Source organism: Puccinia triticina, chromosome 2A, assembly GCF_026914185.1.
Source record: "Puccinia triticina chromosome 2A, complete sequence".
Classification (NCBI taxonomy): Eukaryota; Fungi; Basidiomycota; class Pucciniomycetes; order Pucciniales; family Pucciniaceae; genus Puccinia; species Puccinia triticina.
The window spans coordinates 1,694,709-1,716,411 of NC_070559.1; the positions used below are offsets into that span (position 1 = coordinate 1,694,709).

Consider the following 21,703-nt stretch of genomic DNA (forward strand, 5'->3'; position numbering starts at 1 on the left):
CTTGATTACTTTAGTGTGTTTTGAAAGCAATTATGATTGAAGCCATACTGGTACCTCCTGATCCCATCTCACCATGTTTTGCGGGCTCAGCTGGAGTATGACCCAGTGAGGGCCAATTATTTGCACTTCAAGTAAAAATATTTAACTATTGGTAACACAAGCAGATCCAACCTTGACGTCTGGAAACATTAATTTCTCCACACAACCTCTCTGGGTGCTTCAAGCTGGGAAAATGTTTGTTGATACACATATACCAACGAACTCGTGGATCCAACACAGCCTACACATTTGAAAACCTTCGATGTCCTACATACAATGTTGACAGGCAGCCTTGAAGAGCTGTAGCAATTTTATGCACAATGGACTGAGGACGAATAACACAGGATGAAAATCAATTGATTGCTGTACACAGATGGAAAGACATGATAGGTCTTGTATGATGACAAGGTGGAAATTATGTTCTAGTGGACGACTCAGTGGACACTTTGCAGTTAAGACCGATGGGAATGACTTCGTTTTCTTGAATGCTGTTCAAGCCTTCCATGCTTTCTTGATCAACTCTGTCATACCTGTTAGCGGTGTGAACAAAGACGAGTTCAATAGGTAACTCAAAGGTCAAGTCATTCGGACAAAAACATTTGAATGAGTACGAACCGATATCATGAGTGTTAAATTGATAAACTCCAACCAAGACACCGCAAGTTATAGCACGTAAAGTCCAGGTAGCAATAGGGCTAATCACGGGGAATTTACGCTTGGGAACATAATCAACCAAGCATTGATCGAATCCCTATGTTTTTCGAAAAAGAGAAAAACGTGGAGAAGATGTTATCTAGAGCGTTGAGTTGAGTCTTTCCTGGAGACATCATCAGGATAGGAAATCGAATCAAGGGTTGGGGGATCACGTACCATGTGAGAATGGGCAATCAGAAATACTCCGATCACCCCGTCAAGCAATGGATTGGCACTGGAAATGGCAGTAGCGGCCGAAAGCGGGATCAAACTTGCGGCGACGGATCTTTCGAAAGTCCAATGAATGGATCCGTGGGCTTTACTTGGGGGTGGGAAGGTAGTCGGGTCGTTAATCGTGCCCTTCACATATGCTGACAATGAGAAGGGGGAAAATTAGCATGCAAGATAAAGAAACAATTCTCGTGTTGCTCCTCTTCTGAAATGCTCATGAGGAAAGAGTGATTTGGAAAGAGTGATTTGGAAAGAGCGTGGTCGAGATCGTGCGTACGGGCATCTGCACTCGAGTCAGCCTTGACGATGGGGGATGGTTGGGAATGTGCTGTCGGGCCTAGATGTGCACCAGAATGCCAATCAACGAGACAAGATCACTGACATGATATTAATTAAGAGAATTATGACGTACTGGTCGACAATCGGTGGTATTGAGGGACCAGCGATACTCGATTGATGTTCGGCAGCTTGCTCATCGGACGGAACAGAGTAGATAGACGAGTGGCCGACATGACGATTCGGTTAGGCTGAGACATTCTTGGCTTGATTTGGTTGGAATGTGATGTATATATCTTTTGTCTTGACGAGAGAGATGGAAGTTGGCAGGGGGCGATCAGGCCTGCTCTCGAGATCACCCGATCCGTGTTTTCAGTGACATCCTCTATGTCACGGAGGTACCGGTCGCGGGCTCAAGTTGAGCCCGCGGCCCCTTTCACCGGTAGCGGCTCAAGTCCCCAACGGTGAAAGGTGACCTTGACCAATCAGGTGCGAGACAACCCAAGCAATCACACTCCGATGTTTTCAACCCTCATTGTTGTTTGAGTGAAGAATTAGGCCCCGTTTGGAGCCGATATAATCCGGGCGATATATGAGTTTTTTTGCGTGACATCCTATGTGACATCTGATCAGGTCCGCCAAAACTTGATCAGATGTCACAAAATTCCAGATTATATCGCGCAATTGGAGGACTTCCTGTCGATCTGGAAAGTCAGATCTGAGCCGCCAGATTTCAGATTTTGCAGGGAAATCTAGGTCCCCAAAGATCCCCGAAGCAATCCAGAGTCCCAAATTCCAGATTTCCCTGTGAAATCTGAAATTCCAGATTTATTCAAAAATGACGGGAAGTCCTCCATTATATTGGCTCCAAACGGTGCCTTAGTCTCATGATCACACTGTGAAGCCCCTGTGCATTAGGACGGTTCACGTAGGGATTTTCTAACCCTGCTGATGTTATAAATCAGCAAGCCTTCCCAGCCAAATTGGCTGGGACTGTGGGATAAACTTTATTTTGGTCTTGCTGATTTTGGCCCACGTGAACCGTCCTATTGCGCGGTTTCACAAATGATATCACAGACCTGAGCATTTAGCCTGCACCTTCTTCCATGTCCTACACCACGGGTGCAGTCTGACGTCGATCCAACACTGGAGTTTGCGTCAGCGCACACCTTCCCGACGCCGCGCTAAGCCAACGTGGGATTGACGTTGGAAGGTAACCATTGGATGCGTCATATTGGCGCTGACATCAATTAAGGGGGTTGGATTGATCCTGGTGTCAATCCAAGCCGGCGTCAAGTACATCCAGAGAAGCTCCCAGTCTCACGTTTTATTCAATATCCGTCCAGAAACTGGATTCCCAGGCCGGACCAAGGCCGGATCCCGTCTGCGGGGTCTCTGGATACCCCCGGATCTGCGGGGTCCGGCTTGGAACCTGACTCTTCCCTAAAGCTTTAGACAGGATCCATAATGTAGTTTGAATTTATGTTGAACACTGGCAACCCAGACTAGATATGCAGATGAGCAGTAAGAAAACAAATTGTGTCAAAATCCTGAGAGGATCTTCCAATGGATGCAAGCTTTCATGTTATTGAGATTTGGCCCTGTTTGAAGCCGATATAAATATAGGTGATATAATCATTGGTTAATTCAATGAAAACTACAAAATTCAACATAAATCCTCCAAATATTTTTTCTAGGCAACCTACAATACTTGTCTCTTCAATTATGAAGTCAGATTCAACTGATTCAGCCATATTCAGTTAGAGATCGCCAAGTGGACCCAAGTACCCGCTGCGTGTCTGGGTACCCGCGGTGTTTTTTGTGATATTCAGACACCCGTTGTGGTGATCCAGATCTGTTGCGCGCAACAAAACTGCCAAAACCTCAACTCACAGCCTACAATACTAGCATATGATAGAATATTATTAGAGAAATAGATTCTAAATACAAACTTAACCCTAGTCACTCACTTCAACTACCCAGCTAGCTCTTTTAGTTTAGAAGTTAGTTACAATTATAGGTTTAGTACAGGCCATACCCAGGTGGAAATTCATATAAATCATAAAAGGCATGCATATATAGAAGAGTATAGTTAGATTTACTAGTTAGGCAGGCCTCCACTATTAGCTACAGATCACCTCGCGCAACCTGCGCGTTGGAAACTGCATCGACTAGGCCTCCACTCAACAACTCAACAGATTTGCACGGAACTTACATCGATGCATGCGGTCAGAAAGCCTCCACTTTGGCAGTGCAACCAACCTAGGTGGACTTTGCCTTAAAAAGTACAAATCACACATGGTCATGCGGAACATCAGTTTAAGTTATGCACCCCTGGCAGAAGGCAGTGCAATCCACAGGGTCACCACCAGAAGAAATGCCTCAAGTGCAGCCCTCACCAGCAAAAATAACTCAGAAAAGAATATATAAGGAGGCCCTCCTCCCACCATTTTTCCATCATCACCCAGGCACCCCAGCTCAGTGGTCACCAGTCATCATTTTGCCATCATCACGGAAGACACAGTCATCATACATTAACATAGAAATCCCATACCACACTCCATCATCATTTCCCTCTGCTGAAACCATTAAAAACCCAACAAAACATATTCTCACTTGATTATATTCTTTGCCCATCTTGCCATATAGAGGTTGTATACACACCTTGTACTTGTTAAAACTGATCTAGGTCTGATAGAGACTACTACATACAAGTTTTCTCCATCATAAAGTCACGCCACAACAATAAATAAATTTGTTGTCAGAATTCTGTGTAGTATAATAGAGGGGCAGGTCTTTCAAACCACCCATAACAGTAGTATTACTTAGCTGGAATATCATATTGTTATTTCCCCCTCAAAGGACTGCCAACCCATCCCAAAGGAGTTCTCACACCGTACCCGTACACGGCACCCGCGGGCGGGTACCAGCGGTACTTTTTGCGGGTACCGCGGGTACTTGTGCTTTTTTTTATCCAACACTCTCACTCAATGACAGCTACAGACTTTTCATCAAGAGTGATGGTTCCTCTCGATGACCGGGCTCTGTCCCAGTCATAGGGAGGGCTGTTTCCTCTTGATGACCGGGACAGATCCTGGTCATCGGGAGGAAAAAACCCTCTCGATGACCGGGATAGAGCCTGCTCATTGAGAGGCTTGTTTCGTCTTGATGACCGGGGTCTGTTCCAGTCATCTCAAAGGAAACAACCCTCTCAATGAGCGGGTTCTATCCCGGTCATCAAGAGGGTTGTTTCCTCACGATGACTGGGTTCTGTCACGGTCATTGAGAGGGTTGTTTCCTCACAATGACCGGGTCCTGTCCCGGTCATCAAAAGTGTTGTTTTCTCTTGATGACTGGGTTCTGTCCCGGTCATCAAGAGGGTTGTTTCCTCTCGATGACCAGGATCTGTCCCGGTCATCGAGAGGGCTGATTCCCCTTGATGACTGAGACCTGTCCGGGTCACCTAGAGGGTTCAATTCCTCTCAATGACCGGGGTCTGTCCTGGTCATCAAGAAGGTTGATTCCTCCCGATGACCAGGATCTGTCCCGGTCATCAAGAGAAAACAACCCTCCCGATGACCAGGACAAATGCCGGTCATTGGGAGGGCTGATTCTTCTTGATGACCGGGACAGATCCCGGTCATCAAGAGGGCTGTATTCCTCTTGATGACCAGGATCTGTCCCGGTCATCGAGAGGGCTGATTCCCCTTGATGACCAGAATCTGTCCCTGTCATCTCAAGGAATCAACCCCCTCGGTGACCGTAACAGCGGGTACCTGGGTACCTGGGAGACCCACCTGCCACGGGTATTTTTGGCGGGTATCCGGGTACCTGGTGCTTTTTTGCCCAAAATCCCGCACCCATTGTAATTCCGCAATCCCAAACGGGAGTCACGATTTTAATTTTACAAAAAATCCCAGAAAATAGAGAAATATTTATATCTCCTCACTGGAGCAACCAAACACTCCCAAAATTCTACAGAAATCTGGATACACTGTCTAAAAGATATTCGGACCTACTTCACGCAGCAGCAAAAAACTCTTTGCGCACAGAATCAACCATCCCCTGACGTAAAGCCCGCTGTGCGTGCAAGCCGAAAAATAGTTCGCGCACAGCGACTTCACCCAAAAGAAGGAGGGGATTTTTCTCAATTTTTTTTTGATTAATCAAAAAGAGGGGGTCTTAACTGCCCTCTCCAAAAAATATTGGATTTTTTGGAGGTGTCCTCGTCATGTAAAAAAAAACATAATTAATATCCAAAAAAAAGGCACCCGCTACCCCAATAGCCCACCCCGGGGACTTTTCACCTGCTAAGACTTAAGCGGTCGGGTACCCAGCCCCTCAAAAAGAAAGTTTCTGGGCCCAGCTATCCCCCAGCCGCCATGCCAATGGCTGGCACAGGCCATTGAGCGGAGTTGCACACTCCCCCAATGACCAGCCGGCCAGCACACATGTGTGCATCTAGCACTATTTACCGGTCATCGATGGGATTGTGTACTCCTCTCAATGGCCACTCTGTCCTGGTCATTGAGTGGAGTACATACTTCCCTTGATGACCGGGTCCGTTCCGGTCATCAAGGGGAGTACATACTTCCCTTGATGACCGGGTCCGTCCCGGTCATTGAGGGGAGTGTTCACTCCTCTTGATGACCGGAGCAATCTGGTCATCGGGGGAGTATGTACTCCTCTTGATGACCGGGTCCATGCCGGTCATCGAGTGGAGTACATCCTTCCCTCGATGACCGGGTCCGTTCTGGTCATCAAGAGGAATGTTCACTCCTCTCGACGACCGGAGTAATCGGGTCACCGAGGGGAGTGTACTCCTCTCAAGAGGAGTACATCCTTCCCTCAATGACCGAGTCCGTTCCGGTCATCGAGGGGAGTTTTCACTCCTCTCGCCAACCGGAGCAAGAAAGGACCCGGTCATCGAGGGAAGGATGTACTCCTCTCGATGACCGGCATGGACCCGGTCATCAAGAGGAGTACATACTCTCCTCGATGAACAGATTGCTCCGGTCATTGAGAGGAGTACATACTCCCCTCGTTGACCAGATTGCTCCGGTCATCAAGAGGAGTGAACACTCCCCTTGATGACCGGAACGGACCCAGTCATTGAGGGAAGTATGTACTCCCCAGGATGACCGGTGTAAGACTCAAAAGTGGTTGTGAAACCCTTTTGCTGAATGGAGAAGGGGATGATGGAGGTGCAAACTCTGCCCTTCTATACTATCAGATAACAAGACCCACCAAGCTAAGCTTGGCAAGTTTTAATCAAGTGATAGGTCTGGTCTAGTTCCAGATCAAGTTGTTTGATGACAGGTATGTGAGATTTGAGAGTGAGTTCAGTAGTTATTTGCAAATATAAGGGTTGTAGTGATGGGTGAAGGTGATGGTAATTGTGAAGGGTGGTATGTAAATAACTGGGGAATACTGAGCTGAGGGAAAAACAACTGGGGGGGAGAGAGCTCCTTATATAGACAAATGTGAGGGATTTTAGCTACAAGGGGGACCCTGGATGAGGGATTTTAGCTGGTGGGCTGCGTACAAGTGGTGTCAGAAGATACTAAATACAGGCAAAAAATGGGGTGAGAAATGAAAGATGATGTCACACTAATGCAAGGAGTGCATAAACAAAGCGGGGAAATGTCAAATACAGGGGTACTTCATGCAAGGGGTGCATGAGTGGTGTCAGACTAATGCAAGGAGTGCAGAGATGGGGTCAGAAGACTGCATGCAGCTGCAAGGGGTGCATAAATGAGGCGGGGACATGTCAAATACAGAAGAAATGGGGTTGGTCCCCTGCATAAGCAGTGGAGATAAGAGGGATAGAAAAGATTATGTGTTTGTCTGGGTCTGAGTATGTGTATACCTGGGAAAGGTGACTTGAGGGTTGTGACAGGTTGATAATTGGGGCTGGCCGTGTCCATGAGGGTCCAAGAGGGTGTAACTTCCAATCCAGCGGGGTTCCAGTGACGCTTCCAGTGGTGAATAAGGGTAAAATTGGCCGTAGAATCCATTTCTGAGGTCCATTTGGTAGTATCTTGAGGCGTATTGTGAGTAAATATGTAGTATTGAAAAAACTTTTGATTTTTTCACTTTTCCGTCTACCACACCAGAACAGAACCGGTCATTGAGCAAAGTATGTACTCCCCTCAATGACCGGAACGGACCCGGTCATTGAGGGAAGTATGTACTCCCCTCAATGACCGGAACGGACCTGGTCATTGAGGGAAGTATGTACTCCCCTTGATGACCAGTGAGGGACTCCTGTCCGTGCTAGGCAGTGGCAGTCGGTTGAGGGGATGTTTGCTGTTTAGGCTGCCCTCGTGGCTGGGTGGTCCGTAGGAATGAGCGCTAAAAAGTGGGGGGGATCTGGGATAGCTGTTGGGTTTTTTGGTGGTTTTGAGAGGTTCGCCGGGGTTTTGGATCCTTGGCGGCGGTTGTTTGTTGTTGAAGGGATGAGAGGTGATCTTAAAGAAGAGAAGGAAAGGGAATCTGGAACTTTGGATGCAGGATGATCGGTGGGCGGAGCCCAAAATTTTGAACTCTGAAGATTTGATCTATAGACTCGAGGATGGACCGTATTCTGGGGATCAGAATGCCATGGCAACCCAAGTCCGAGCTGAACTTGGACTCCAGGTGACTTGTCACATACATTTCATCACATCCTCCGCGCGCACACTCACAACAAACAAGAGCAAAAGAAGAAAGAAAACAACACAAGGGAAAATAAAGGAAAACACAGTGTGATGAGTCAGGAAGAAAAGAACCAGAGGGAGGAAAAGAAAAAAGAGGAAAGAGAAAAACGGAAAACACTCAAGACAGGCAAAACAAACAGAAGAGAAAGAAATCAGAAACAAACAGGGAAATAAACCCACAGCAGGCGCTGTGTTAGGACCAAGAAAGCTGAAGAGGCATGTGGAACTGAGAAGGAAGGGGGATGGGAAAATGGACAGAAGGAAAAGGAGAGGTGGGGAGCCAGTTGAAGGTGGAAAGGTGATGAGAAGAGATCTTGAGGCCTGGGGAGTCGGGACTGCGCCATAACTTTCATTGAGTCGCGGGACCCAATGACAGATTACCTAATCACCTTTCATTGAGTCGCAGGACCCAATGACGGATTACCTAATCACCTTTCATTGAGTTGCGGGACCCAATGTCGGATTACATAATCACCTTTCATTGAGTCGCGGGACCCAATGACGGATTACCTAATCAACTTTCATTGAGTCGCAGGACCCAATGACGGATTACCTAATCAACTTTCATTGAGGCGCGGGACCCAATGACGGATTACCTAATCACCCCAGCGCGGAACTGGAGTCTTGGGAAGTGAAAAGAAACTTAAGTCTTGATGATCCTGCTGGTGGCAGTGATGCTCCTGACTAGCTGGCCACGAGAGGGGCCACCACACCGGAACAGACCTGGTCATTGAGGGAAGTATGTACTCCACTCGATGACCGGGATAGATTGACCATTGAGAGGAGTACATAATCCCCTCAATGACTGGTAAATAGTGCTAGATGCACACATGTGTGCTGGCCGGCCGGTCATTGGGGGAGTGTGCAACTCCGCTCGATGGCCTGTGCCGGTCATCGGCACGGCTCTAGGGGATAGCCGGGCCCGGGGCTGCTGCCCCTCAAACTTTCTTTTCGAGGGGCTGGGTACCCGACCACTTAAGTTTGAGCAGGTACAAAGGCCCCGGGGTGGGCTATTGGGGTAGCGGGTGCCTTTTTTTTGGATTAATATTATGATTTTTTTTTTTGCATCACAAGGACACCTTCAAAAAATCCAATATTTTTTGGAGGGGGCAAGTAAGACCCCCTCTTTTGATCAATCAAAAAAAAAAAATCTGGAAAAATCACCTCCTTCTTTCGGGGGAAGTCACTGTGCACAAAGTATTTTTCGGCTTGCGCGCACGGCGGGCTCGACGTTGGGGGACGGTTGATTCGGTGCGCGAAGAGTTTTCCGCTGCTGCGCGAAGTAGGTCCAAAAATATTTTGAGATTTATAGCAGTAGAAACAATAAAGAAGGCCTTGTGGAACAGGGGGGTTAATTTAGCAAATTTCCTACTAAGGCAAACCCCCGAAACCTTATCTATGGTGCTCCAAATGGCCCCAATTTTTTGATGCCACAAGAATACACTCTTTAAAACACATGCTGAGATTCACGGCATTAGCACACCTCAGGGAAAACTTGTGTAGCCGGGGGCTGATTTGGCGGACTTCCTACTAAGGCAAACCCGCAAAACCCTCTCTAAGGTGCTCCAAATGGCCCCAAATTTTTTCTGCCACAAGAATCCAAGTTTATTAAAGACACAAAAAACTGAGAGCCTCAAAAAAAAAAAACTTCAAGGGTTCCACCTATAAATACATCAAATGACAAAAAAAAATACTATGGTTCCTCCTATACAAAAAGCTAAACAAGAAAAAAAAATACAAGGGTTTCTCCTTTACAAAAAGCCAAACAAAACCACACAAAAAACACAGAAACCCAGCTTTAGAAAACTCAACCTAGCCCTCCAACATCAGAAAAAGTGCTGTGTCCACAGGCTCACCCTCCAGCCCGCATCAAGCGCACGGGTCAAAAGGGATGGACGTGAAGGCCCCCGGCCCGCAGCAAAGGCTGTGACCAGTGGGGGGCCCAATCTTCGCCCCTCAAACTGCGCAAGTGCGACAGCGGAGAGGTTGGGGGTTGACGGTAGCTGGAATTACAGCATCCCATGTTGCCCCAGCGGAAGGACAAACATAACTCGCCTCTTTTTATACTTTGAGCCATACTGTCAAACACCAGCCCAACGCCTTCCTCCCTTCCGAAGCCCTCCATCGCATCTCACCAACCGTAGCAATTGACCCCTATCACCAGTATCCAACAAACCGGCCCTCCTTGGCGTCAACACTGCCCCCGTAGGTAATACCCAGAAAACCTGTAGCTAATACCACGGTATTCCAGTCCCATCCTCCACTCCACTCAATTCAGGTATGTCAAACCCATATTGGAACACAATGCATCATTGCACAGACACAGTACTGACCAGCCCAACCCAGGCCGCTACCACCATGTTCCTTTCCGCGCAGCTCGAGAAAGACCACAGCCGCTTAATTGCACGCTAAACCCTACATTTTCTATCACCACACCGACCGGACTTGCTTATCGGCCCCCTACCAGTGGTCTGTTACACCAATTCTGTCGCCAAACCACTAGCCAACTACATGAGTACCCCAATCTGGAATCAAACCAGACAACCTGATTCGCCTCGCCGGTAACTTGGTGTACATTTTGCAGACAGGCCAGTTTGGTTTGCCTTGCTGGTACATTTGGTTTACAATTTCGCGACCAGGCCAGTTCAAATCCAATCAATACCGCATCGCCATCGACGCCAGCACCTCGCAGATTCTCACCCCATCTCTCTCATCAGCCACTTCAGCCGCAGCGCCCCTATCCAGGACCATTTTAACCGACTTCTCGCGCGCTCCATTGTCGCTAGACGAATTTCGCGGTGGATAGCTTCTGGAGGACACGGAGAGGCTTGGAGGCCTGTCATTACAAGGTGTATGTACGGCGAACTCAAGATCGTCTGTTCTGATTTCATTTGAATTTTATGCCTTTGTATGGGGCGAGCTGCCTCGGTGTTTTAAATCTGTGTGGTGGCGATCATAGTCCAAATGCTATCACATACTGGAGATAACTGGTTGGCAAGGGTTTGGCCTCGCCTGGAGTAACTGTTGTTCCAATTAACATAATTTGGAGAATGAAATGCTGTCGTCTTGACGTTGTTACGCCTGTCCCAATTGCTGAAGCATAAACCTATGGAGGAGTCACAAATATGAAGTGAGGGATGGGCAGTATAGTGTTCAACCTGTTGGTCTTGTTGAGATATTTAAGCTTTGCCTGCCCAAATTGGGGCCCTCAGGGTGAGCTTGGTTTTTATCGTGGGTATTGAACCCACAGCGGCAAAGCCGCCGTGGCCTCTAGTAAAATCTTTAAAACATATGCTGAGCTTCACAGCATTAGCAAACCTCAGGGACACCTTGTGTAGCCAGGGGGTGATTTGGCGGATTTCCTACTAAGGCAAACCCCTGAAACCTTATCTATGGTGCTCCAAACGGCCCCAAATTTTTTCTGCCAGATGAATACACTCTTTAAAACATATGGTAAGCTTCAAGGCATTAGCACTCCTCAGGGAGACCCTGTGTAGCTGGGGGGCGGATTTGGCGGATTTCCTACTAAGGCAAACCCCCAAAACCTTATCTACGGTCCTCCAAACGGCCCCAGATTTTTTCTGCCATAAGAATAAACTCTCTAGAAAATATATCAAGCTCCAAGGAGGTATTAAAAATCAGGAACACCTTCTATTGACCGTGGTGTAGCGTAGTGCAGCGCAAATGCGCTATTTTTTAGTGTAGCGTTAGTGCAATTGCGTGTATCTGCGCTAACGCTAAGCTAAAAGATGAAATGGATTTTCACCCTGTGCGCGTACCTTTAGCGCAGATCCGCAATTGCGCTAACGCTACGCTAAAAAATAGCGCATTTGCGCTGCACTACGCTACACCATGGTCAATAAAAGGTGTTCCTGATTTTCAATACCTTCTTGGAGCTTGAAATATTTTCTAGAGAGTGTATTCTTATGGCAGAGAAAATTTGGGGCCGTTTGGAGCACCGTAGATAAGGTTTCAGGGGTTTGCCTTAGTAGGAAATCCGCCAAATCACCCCCGGCTACACAAGGTGTCCCTGAGGTTTGCTAATGCCGTGAAGCTCAGAATATCTTTTAAAGAGTTTATTCTTGTGGCAGAAAGAAATTGGGGCCATTTGGAGCACCTTAGATAAGGTTTTGGGGGTTTGCCTTAGTAGGAAATCCGCCACATCAGCCCCCGGCTACACAAGGTTTCCCAGAGGTTTGCTAATGCCTCGAAGCTCAGAATATGTTTTCAAGAGTGTATTCTTGTGGCATCAAAAAATTGGGGCCATTTGGAGCACCATAGATAAGGTTTCGGGGGTTTGCCTTAGTAGGAAATCCGCCCAATTAACCCCCCTGTTCCACAAGGCCTTTGTGATGGTTTCTACTGTTGTAAATCTCAAAATATTTTCCAGACAGTGTATCTAGATTGCTGTAAAAGTTTGGGAGCGTTTGGGTGCTCCAGTGAGGAGATATAAATATTTCTCTATTTTCTGGGATTTTTTGTAAAATCAAAATCCCAACTCCTGTTTGGGATTGCGGAATTACAATTGCGACTCCCAAAACGCCCCCGGGTCAAAATGCGGTCACGAGGACCCGGGAAAGACGTCCTGAGGCGGTCCGCGCAACGTAAATTGCGTTTGGGAGTCAATTTTTTAATTTGTGGGAGTCAATTTCTCAACCCCCTATTTATATTGGCTCCAAACGGGGCCTTTGATCTCAAAGAATGGGTGCATAGGATAAGTGTGATAGAAATAGCTACGGCTTGTAATTCCATTCAGGAAACATATATTTGGCGCTGGAGTTGAAAGAAAGAGGCTTGTCAGATGGATGTTTAAAGTTGATCTATACCAAGATGCCACAGGAGAATCCAATCAAGAACTTACCCTTTCAAAATTGAAATCACTACAAACAGGATAACGCCTATGAGCGCGGCCGGCAAAACAAGTAGACGGATTATTTCTCTCCTTAGCTGCTGTTGCTGAGCGGCCAAGGCCTGCTGAAACCGGGCTACTGCTTCAGCTTCTGATTCTGATGGAAATGTTGCAATGTTAGCTTGGATTTCTGCTCCAGCTCGAAGACGGTGTGCTTTTTCTGCTTCAACATCAACACATCGGCAAGTTGGACAGGTAATGTTGTTTTTGAACCATCCTTCTATACATTCAGCGCAAAATTCATGTTGGCATGCAGGAAGCACTTTAGAGGGATATGATAACTTTCCAATGCAAATTGCACAGTCATTTGTCTTTGTTTGATCTAGAATTACTATTTGTAGGGCTTCTTCACTAGAGCATGCAAGGTCATTGGATGTGTGGCTGGAAGTTCCTGGAGCTGGCCCACCGGTTTTTTCTTTTTCACAAAATGGCAACTTTATCTTGGGCTGCGATAAAGCTAGATTTTAGCTCACAGAAACCTTGAAATTTACAGCCAAGTCTTATGAAACAAATGTACACACATTTGCGGGTGGTTCTTCATTGAATTGAGTTGGCTGGTGTTGAAACATGCTGGAGGGACTAGCGGAGTCTCCAACATGTTCAACTGAATGTGGTGTGAGTTCTATTAAAGATTCTACTTGCAAGCTATTCTCAACAAGCTGAAGATTCAATCATTAGTGATAAGATTTGAGGATTGTGATCCCATGCTATAATAAAATGAAGAGAGCTTACTATGAGATATAATAACCAGGAAATTATTGCAAACAATAATTTTATTTATTTTCACAGACTTAATAAGGACACAGAGGTTTTCTGATAGTTTGGGTCAAGGTTAAAAGCACCGCTAATTTGAAGAAGTTTGCTGGGCCCCGCGGTCAACTACATGAGCTTTGTTCAATCCTTTGGATTTTGTATTTCCCAAACCAAGGCAAATAATGTACACTGGTTTTGAAACCAAAACAGCCATTCAGAAGCTGAATTGCATATTTGTGTCAATCAACAGTGAAATCAATCCAGTACACTTGTTGGCATTTACTGATATTGGATTTGTTTTGGTCCAGATACATGCAGATTGTGTCACTGATACAATATGATACTTGGTGTGTCACTGGGATGGGACATTGGATTGAGCCCCACCCAATTGATCAGAAAAGGGTTTTTTTTAACACAAGACCACTGTATCATTTTTTTTCTTCAATAATATACACTCTGACACAGTATTGAATTATTACTAGAGGCCAAGGCGGCTGCGCCGCTGCAGGAGTCAATTTACTTAAGTCTGTGATCTCCCAGTATATGTTGCAGCTTATTGATATATGACTAGAGACCAAGGCGGCTCTGCCGCTGCAGATTTTGTGACAGTTCTCTCACCACAGTTACTAAACTTCCAGGTTGTTAGCTTTAGCTGTAATCCAAGTTTATTAAAGCCTCTGAATCACAAAACAAAAATTCAAGGGTTTCCCCTACAAATATCCAAAAATTTAAAAAAAAATCAAGGGTTTCCCCTCTACAACTTCCAGAAAAAAAACATAAAGGGTTTTCCCTCTACAAATTCCAAAACAACAAAGAAACATAATTTTACAACAAAAAAAATACAACTATAACCTGCAACCAGCCACCTAACATCAGCAAGCTGATGCACCGTGGCCCACTGTCCATCCCTGTCTAGCAGGGTTAAAAAACAGTGAGAGGATGACCCCCAGCGCGCCGCATTGAAGGCATTATGCAAAGGGGGGCCAACGAGTTTAGCCCCTCAAACTGCGCAAGTGCAACAGCAGAGGGGGTGAGGACAAACCACACGCTGCAAGTACAGCGGCAGAGGATGCCCTGGGGATTATCCAAACTCAAGGGCACCTCTTTTATATACGTTCCAGTTCCCCCAGCAAACTCGCATTGGCTTCCTCGACTTAGCCCTGCATGCCAAGTGCATATAATCCTTGGCGACGATGCCACCGCCACGCCGCTGATGCATCTTTGACCCGCGCGGCAGTGACTTCATATGGATGCAAACTACACACCCGGACAAATCGGGGAAAGCCGCGGCGCCATGCTCAGCTTGGCGTCACGGTGATAGGGGGCGGGGCGCCCAAGGCCAGGTGGCGTCAGGACCCACATCAGGTTGTTGTAAGCCACGCTGGGCGCCTTCGGGTCGCCCGTCCCGCAGGCCAACCCGTTGTGATGGTCGGGCAGGCGTCATTCCCTTGCGCTGCGGTGGCGCTGCCGACATGGGAGGTCCACATCAGGCACCCGCACACACCGGTCATCAAGTGGATACATAACCCACTCGATGACCGGCACACGCCAGTCATCGAGTGGGTCTCAGCCCGCTCGATGACCGGCACACACCGGTCATTGAGTGGATACATAACCCACTCGATGACCGGCACACACCGGTCATTGAGTTGATACATAACCCACTAAATGACCGGCACACACCGGTCATCGAGTGGATACATAACCCACTTGATGACTGGCACACACCGGTCATCGAGTGGGTCTCAGCCCGCTCAATGACCGGCACACACGAGCGGATACATAACCCACTCAATGACCGGCACACACCGGTCATCGAGCGGATAAATAACCCACTTGGTGACTGGCACACACCGGTCATCGAGTGGATACATAACCCACTCGATGACCGGCACACGCCAGTCATTGAGTGGCTCTTAGCCCGCTCAATGACCGGCACACACCGGTCATTGAGTGGATACACAACCCACTCAATGACCCGCACACACCGGTCATCGAGTGGATATATCCCACTCTTACTGAGTCCCTATGCATTCTCAACCTATAGAGGATCATAATTTGAAAATGATTCTATATCTCAAAAATTATCTTATGAATCTAAAGCATTATCCACTTTTAGAAATCAATTTTGATAAAGATCACAGCTAAATAATTGATATCTTTCTGAATAAAATGTTGATTGTTCCCCTTTGGGTATATCCTTGTCTTGTCCTTTTTTGATTTTCTGTGATCTTTAGTGTTGATTAATTAACCATTTGATCAATTTTTGATCGTCCCTCTTTTTGGATGTACCTTTTGCTCATTCCAAATTACAAAAAAATTGATTTTTCCAGCCAAGTTTGGGAACTATTTGGTCAATTTTCTCCCTGCATGTTTCAAAGCTGCACTGCTTAACTCCTGAGCCAAACCCATGAATCATCATGAGCAGATTTGAGCTCAAAACAACACTCTGTAGTGGGTGTGTGATCTTGCCAAGCAAGGCCATGACAGCCCTTGGCATGAGTTGATTATGTGCTACAAAGGTGGGCTGTTAAATTTACACATAACTGTAGCATATCATAAAATATCAAAAACAATAGTTAGCTAAACGTAGCCTTGAGGGATAAATGAATACCCCTGAAAACAGCAGTTACAGGCTGGCTTTTGCAAATGCAGCCTGAAACACATTGTTAAAGTATTGTAAATTATTGAAAAATTTATGATTTTTTATTTATTTTATAACAGGGAAATTAAAATGAGATATAAGGGGTAACCTGCAGGATTAGTAGTAAAATGACTGCTAACACATATAAATTTGTTGTTACACACCCACACAGACTCATAGTCCAAAACTTTCAGGAATTCTTCAATGTTGCATATTATTTGAGCTGATAAACTATTTGCAATGGTGTTTCACCAGAGAATGAAATATAAGGGGTGTGCAAAGGGCTTGGTAGGAAAATGGCCGCAAACTGTATCACTTTTTGCATAAGAAACCAAACAAGATGGGGAATTTTTTTTGATCAATTTTGGAGATTCCAGAAGTAATTCTTGGTTTTCCGGTGGTTTTTCCAATTGATACCAGTGCAGCAAGACAACCATTTCTCTTGAGACCCTGCAGCGGCGCAGCCGCCTTGGCCTCTAGTCCAAGTATATTAAAGCCTGTAAATCATACAATGAAACTTCAAGGGTTCTGCCTATAAATAAACAAAATCACAAAAAAAAAAAAAATCAAGGGTTCCCCCTTTGAAAAACAAGCAAAAAAAAAGAGGGGGTGCCTTGCAATAGACTACAAAAAACTCAAACAACACTTGTATTTTAACAGAAAAGTCTCCATGGCGCCTGCCACCCAACACCAGCAAGCTGGTGTATCGTGGCCCACTACCCATCCTTGTCTAGCAAGGTCAAAAAGCAGTGGGAAGATGACCTACAGCGGTTAAGCACAGGGGCGTCACCGAATAGTCCCCCGCTAAACTGCGCAAGTGCTACAGCGGGCGGGGGTGAGACAATCCCCCGGGCTGGAAGCCAAGCCCGCAAGATTGCCTGAGGGAAACACGACCATGCAGGCAGTCCTTATATAGGCAGTCTTGAGTGAATTTGCCTTGCAAGCCATACACAAAACCAGACCGAATCCAATTACGACCCGTACCTACCATTGCCCCTCATACAGCAACCACCCTCCTCTGGATCCAGTCGCGCCATAAGCCACGCTACTTGCCCAGCAACCCACCGCAAGCCTAACGTCTCAACCCCAACCAAGACGCCCTTGGTTGCCCTTGGCGAGCGTGTCATAGCAACACTCATCAAACTTCTCCGGGCAAAACCTTTTTTTAAGGATGAGGTGTGCTTCTTTTTGATCGCCTCATAAGCATGCGTCTTATGCAAGCAAGGATCCCGATTTGATTTAACACGCGCCAAAGGATGTTTTGAACACGCTTGGCTCACCGCCGCTCTTGCATTTACTCAGGACCATCACGCTGAGGCTCTGGTGCTTGATTGGACGGGTTTGCAAAACAGACACTTTGAAAAAAGTCGCCGGTCCACGCAACAAGTCAAGTGATGAAAAGGCCGGCTGCCAGAGCACCTCGGTGGTCAGGTCCACTTCTTTGTAAGCTTGGAAGACTCAACACTTGGCTGCAGGAAACGTGACCTCAAGGCTCTGGCAGCCCCGCGGATCTCCTAATTTGCAAAGTCTACGGACTTGGAACCTTCCCCCATCTCCCAACACAGCATGGGCGTAGCACTTGAATATCAGTCCACGTAGGTTGTCAAAATCGTAGTCTAAACTGTAGTTGCCAGTACTTTGGAGGAATGGCTTCAGGTCAGTGTGAATTTGCCGCGCGAATCTGTCAACTACTGCCTTCTCAACTCGGCGTGATGCCCATGCCTACTGATAGTGAGCAAGATTTCCATTGGGATGTCTACATAGGTGTATCACATGATGTGAATACTCTCCGTCAGGCCTTCTGTCCCGATGTGCATATAAGATATTGATCAATTGACCTTAGTTGATGGCTTGAGTCAGCTTCGCGACCAGATCATGCAACACAGCATCCGTGTTGCCAGATGCTTTGAATTCAGCTGAGGCAAAAGCTAGAACGTATCTTGCCACACCGCCGAACCACGCAGAAAGCTGGTCCATGAGGTCTGTCGGCAATATTTAGCTCGTCTCCATGTTAAATTTGCCGCCTTGTATCATCATGGCCAGCGTCCACGAAGTCATCATCACTCCCCCGGCGAAATTAGTAGCACTTAATCCAGACAAATTGCCAATAGACCTTGACAATGATGATGAGCAGAAAAATCCAGAAATGATACATATTAATAACAGTGATGAAGACAAGCAGAAAAACCCTTCCACATTGGGTCAACCCCCCCCCCCCCCCCCTCACTCCTGACGCCATAGATACTGCTGATAGTGACGATGAAAACGCACCCGAGTGCAAATCATTGGATCCCTGTGCTCAGTTGATCCATTTGCACAGTTACGGGTTTCTTAAGCCCTTTACTTGAGGAATTGAATAAAACTTCTTTAATTCCATTACGTTGAAACGCTCAGACCAAATAGATAATGAGTCTCGAGGATACGGATGACCCATGGAGGAACCCCAGATGAGCCATAGTGGAATCCCGGATTGCACGTTGACTCATAGATTAGTACAATGGGAAATCTATCCCCGGAGCAGTGCACGTAAACCCAACACACAAGTCAAGCACCACCATGAGGATGCTTACTTGTATAAAGCAGGATACCTGTTCCCATTTGCACTCCATTGATAGCTTTCTCCAACTTGGCCCGGAGCCACCTCCCTTAATCTTCCATCATTTTTATGGTGCATCTTAGTTCATTCAATTACTCTGTCATCAATAGTTAAACTTGCATCTGTGCAAACAGTCTTTTTCCTTTTTGCCCTAATTACTTCCATCAACTCACAATGCAACCAACAAAGCGCCCACTCAAACAAGCACTCATTACTTATCAGCAAAGCAAAATGTGTTTTCCCCTTGTCGCAGATATCTATAGTATTGTACCCTTGCCCTTTGCGCAAGATCTTCCAGTACCAGCCGACTCAGACCACCTTCCCAACGCTTTGTGCCTTGTCCGATATCTTGGGGGCCGTCCCCCCCCTCTTCCATCCAATCCATATACCTTTACAATTCCCGGACACAGTCTCAAACATGCCCAAGACTTTGCCCATGCCATGGAAGGAACCGTGCGTTGGACAACTCAAAAGCAAAAACCCGACAAAGAGTCAGCCCAGTCAACTTCATCCGTCAAGGCAGGTCCAGGAAGACCTCCCATGAGCACGTTCAAACTTGAGTTCAAATGCCCCCGGGCTGGCCTCCCTCCGCGGCGTATCAACTCTCAAAAGACACACAGATCTCAAAAGATTGGTTGCACTGCTCGCTATACCATATCTCATCACATTGCAACTAACACGCTCCGGGTCTTTTGGCTGTGGGAGCACAACTTTCTCCAAAGAAGAAATGTTCATATGCTGTGCTCCCAAAGCCGTTGAGAAGTGGCTCAACGACCGGGTGGTTGAAGGTTTAGGGTGGGATTCAATTGAACGTCTTCTACGCTTGCCCAACTTGTTTGACAGTGTGGGTTTTCTTTGGCTTTACTTCTATTTTATTATGATGTGTGGTATACGTTGACATTATTGTATTTACACAAATTTAGGAAGACTCGTCTGTCTACATAGCTGAAGCCGCTTGAGACATGTACGACAAAGTGAGGAACTTGATTCGCAAACGGATCAATGTGCTGTCGAAGCGGGACCCAGATGTTTTTAAATCCATATCTATGTGGAATGTTGCACTTGTGAAGCTTGGTTGGCACACCTACCTCCCTTCACCCGACGACCCTTCCTCCCCAAACTATCTCTTTGCTTTCCAATCGCCATGGCAGAGAAAGATGCTTCTCAGCCACGGCCAGAGTATGCTGATGCTTGACAGTACCCACAATGCCGTCAGCAACTATGGCTTTCACGATGCTCGCAAGGTCAGCCTGTATACGCTTGTCATTCGTGACCCTGTCACCGGTAAGGGACTGCCGGTTTGCTGGGCCTTTACTGCATCGGCAGCCACGTAAGTCTGCCATTCAAATGATTACAACATCAAATCACACTCATGCTGACATACGGGGTGTGCTTCTCATTAGTGAGCCAATCGAGTTGATCCTTTGATGGTTGCGACTCACCTCCGGGCTTGTTCCTCAAGCAATCATGAGTGATTGCGCATTGGCGATATTGAACGCTGTTGCTCACGTGTATTGGGACCTTGGTCCCGCAGGCCCCAAGAACTATTGGTGCATCTTTCACGTCATCAAGGCCTTCAAAGGTGTCGCTGGCCGGTATCTGCAAGAGCGCGCTGACGAGGCAGTCAAGGAGTTCCGGAATCTGCTATATTCTTGCTTGCCACATCCCAAAACCCGCTGGAGATTCTTCTACGATAAGTGGAAGGCTGTGAATGTTGCCTTTGCAAAGTATTTGGAGGACCAGTGGCATGCCCACTATGAAAATTGGGCCATGTTTTATCGCACAGTGAGTCAACATGCTGGTACTCTACATACATAACACTCTGGTAGCATCGCTAATGCAAACATGCTTGATCTACTGTCTACAAAAGATAATGACAGACTTCGCACCAAGGAGTGCACACCAATAATTATGTAGAAAGCTGGCATAACATCTTGAAATCAAAGTTCATACCGGGCCCCGAACGCCGGCGCATTGATGTTGTCATCCAAATTTTTAAGAGCGAGGTGCTGCCGAGGTATCAAAAGGATAACTACTGTGTAGAAATGGGATTCCGCAAACAGTGGACAAACAAATTCCAGCTGCATGCAAAGGCATTGGGGGAGAGCTACACACGGTTGTTCTTGGCCGAAATTGGAGTCAACATTGCTGAGCACCCTACTTATGTAAGCTATCACATTTCCACCTCAGTATTCAGTACAATCCTAACGCGCTGAGCACCTCTTGAAACTCATTATCACAGTTCCAAATAGGTTCCTTCACCAGACCCAACAGTCAGTCGTACATAGTTGCTTATGACCAATCAGGGCTAGCGGCGAAAAAAGGCCGACTTACCAGCTGCACCTGCCCACACTTTGCGCGGTATGGAAGTGCATGCAAGCACATGTACTTCCTTGCAAAAGACCAAAGCATATTAGTTGTTGAACGTGTGGTTGCACTGGTCCAAGAGGAGTACCCACGTGACCAGCTTGGTGTGGACATTAGAACTGTGCTTCTGATCCTAATTGATTCGGACATTGAGGCGCCACACAATGATTCAGATGTTGAAGTTTTGAATCCCATGACATCTCGACAAACTTGCTACCAACCTGATAACTCGTACACGATGGCACCTCATTCTAACATTTGGGTTCCTGTTGTTTTCCCATTGGTCTTGCTGGGTACTCACAACAGCACGATGCCCGCTCATGAGGTTGAACGAATAGTAAGACTTGACAATTACTCAGCAACTTCAGCACTAGAACACGCCGACCGAATAATGACGACAAAGAAGAACCGTTGCACTATGCTAGACAACGCATCTATCAAGGAAATCAGCGTGTTCAGAGTTACCTGCGAGGAGGTACTCAACATGGTTGAGTCGA

The 21,703-nt window shown here is 46.7% G+C and overlaps 1 protein-coding gene across 1 annotated transcript; it reads right to left on the minus strand.

Annotated features, from left to right (window-relative positions):
• Positions 1 to 531: 531 nt before the first annotated feature.
• Positions 532 to 1,499, minus strand: PtA15_2A198 (uncharacterized protein; the record flags this gene model as incomplete). The annotated part of the gene is made up of 5 exons (XM_053166193.1): positions 532 to 569; positions 655 to 790; positions 910 to 1,103; positions 1,241 to 1,300; positions 1,376 to 1,499. The coding sequence occupies 5 exons, from the start codon at positions 1,497 to 1,499 to the stop codon at positions 532 to 534; spliced, it is 552 nt and encodes a 183-aa protein (XP_053017440.1).
• Positions 1,500 to 21,703: the final 20,204 nt, after the last annotated feature.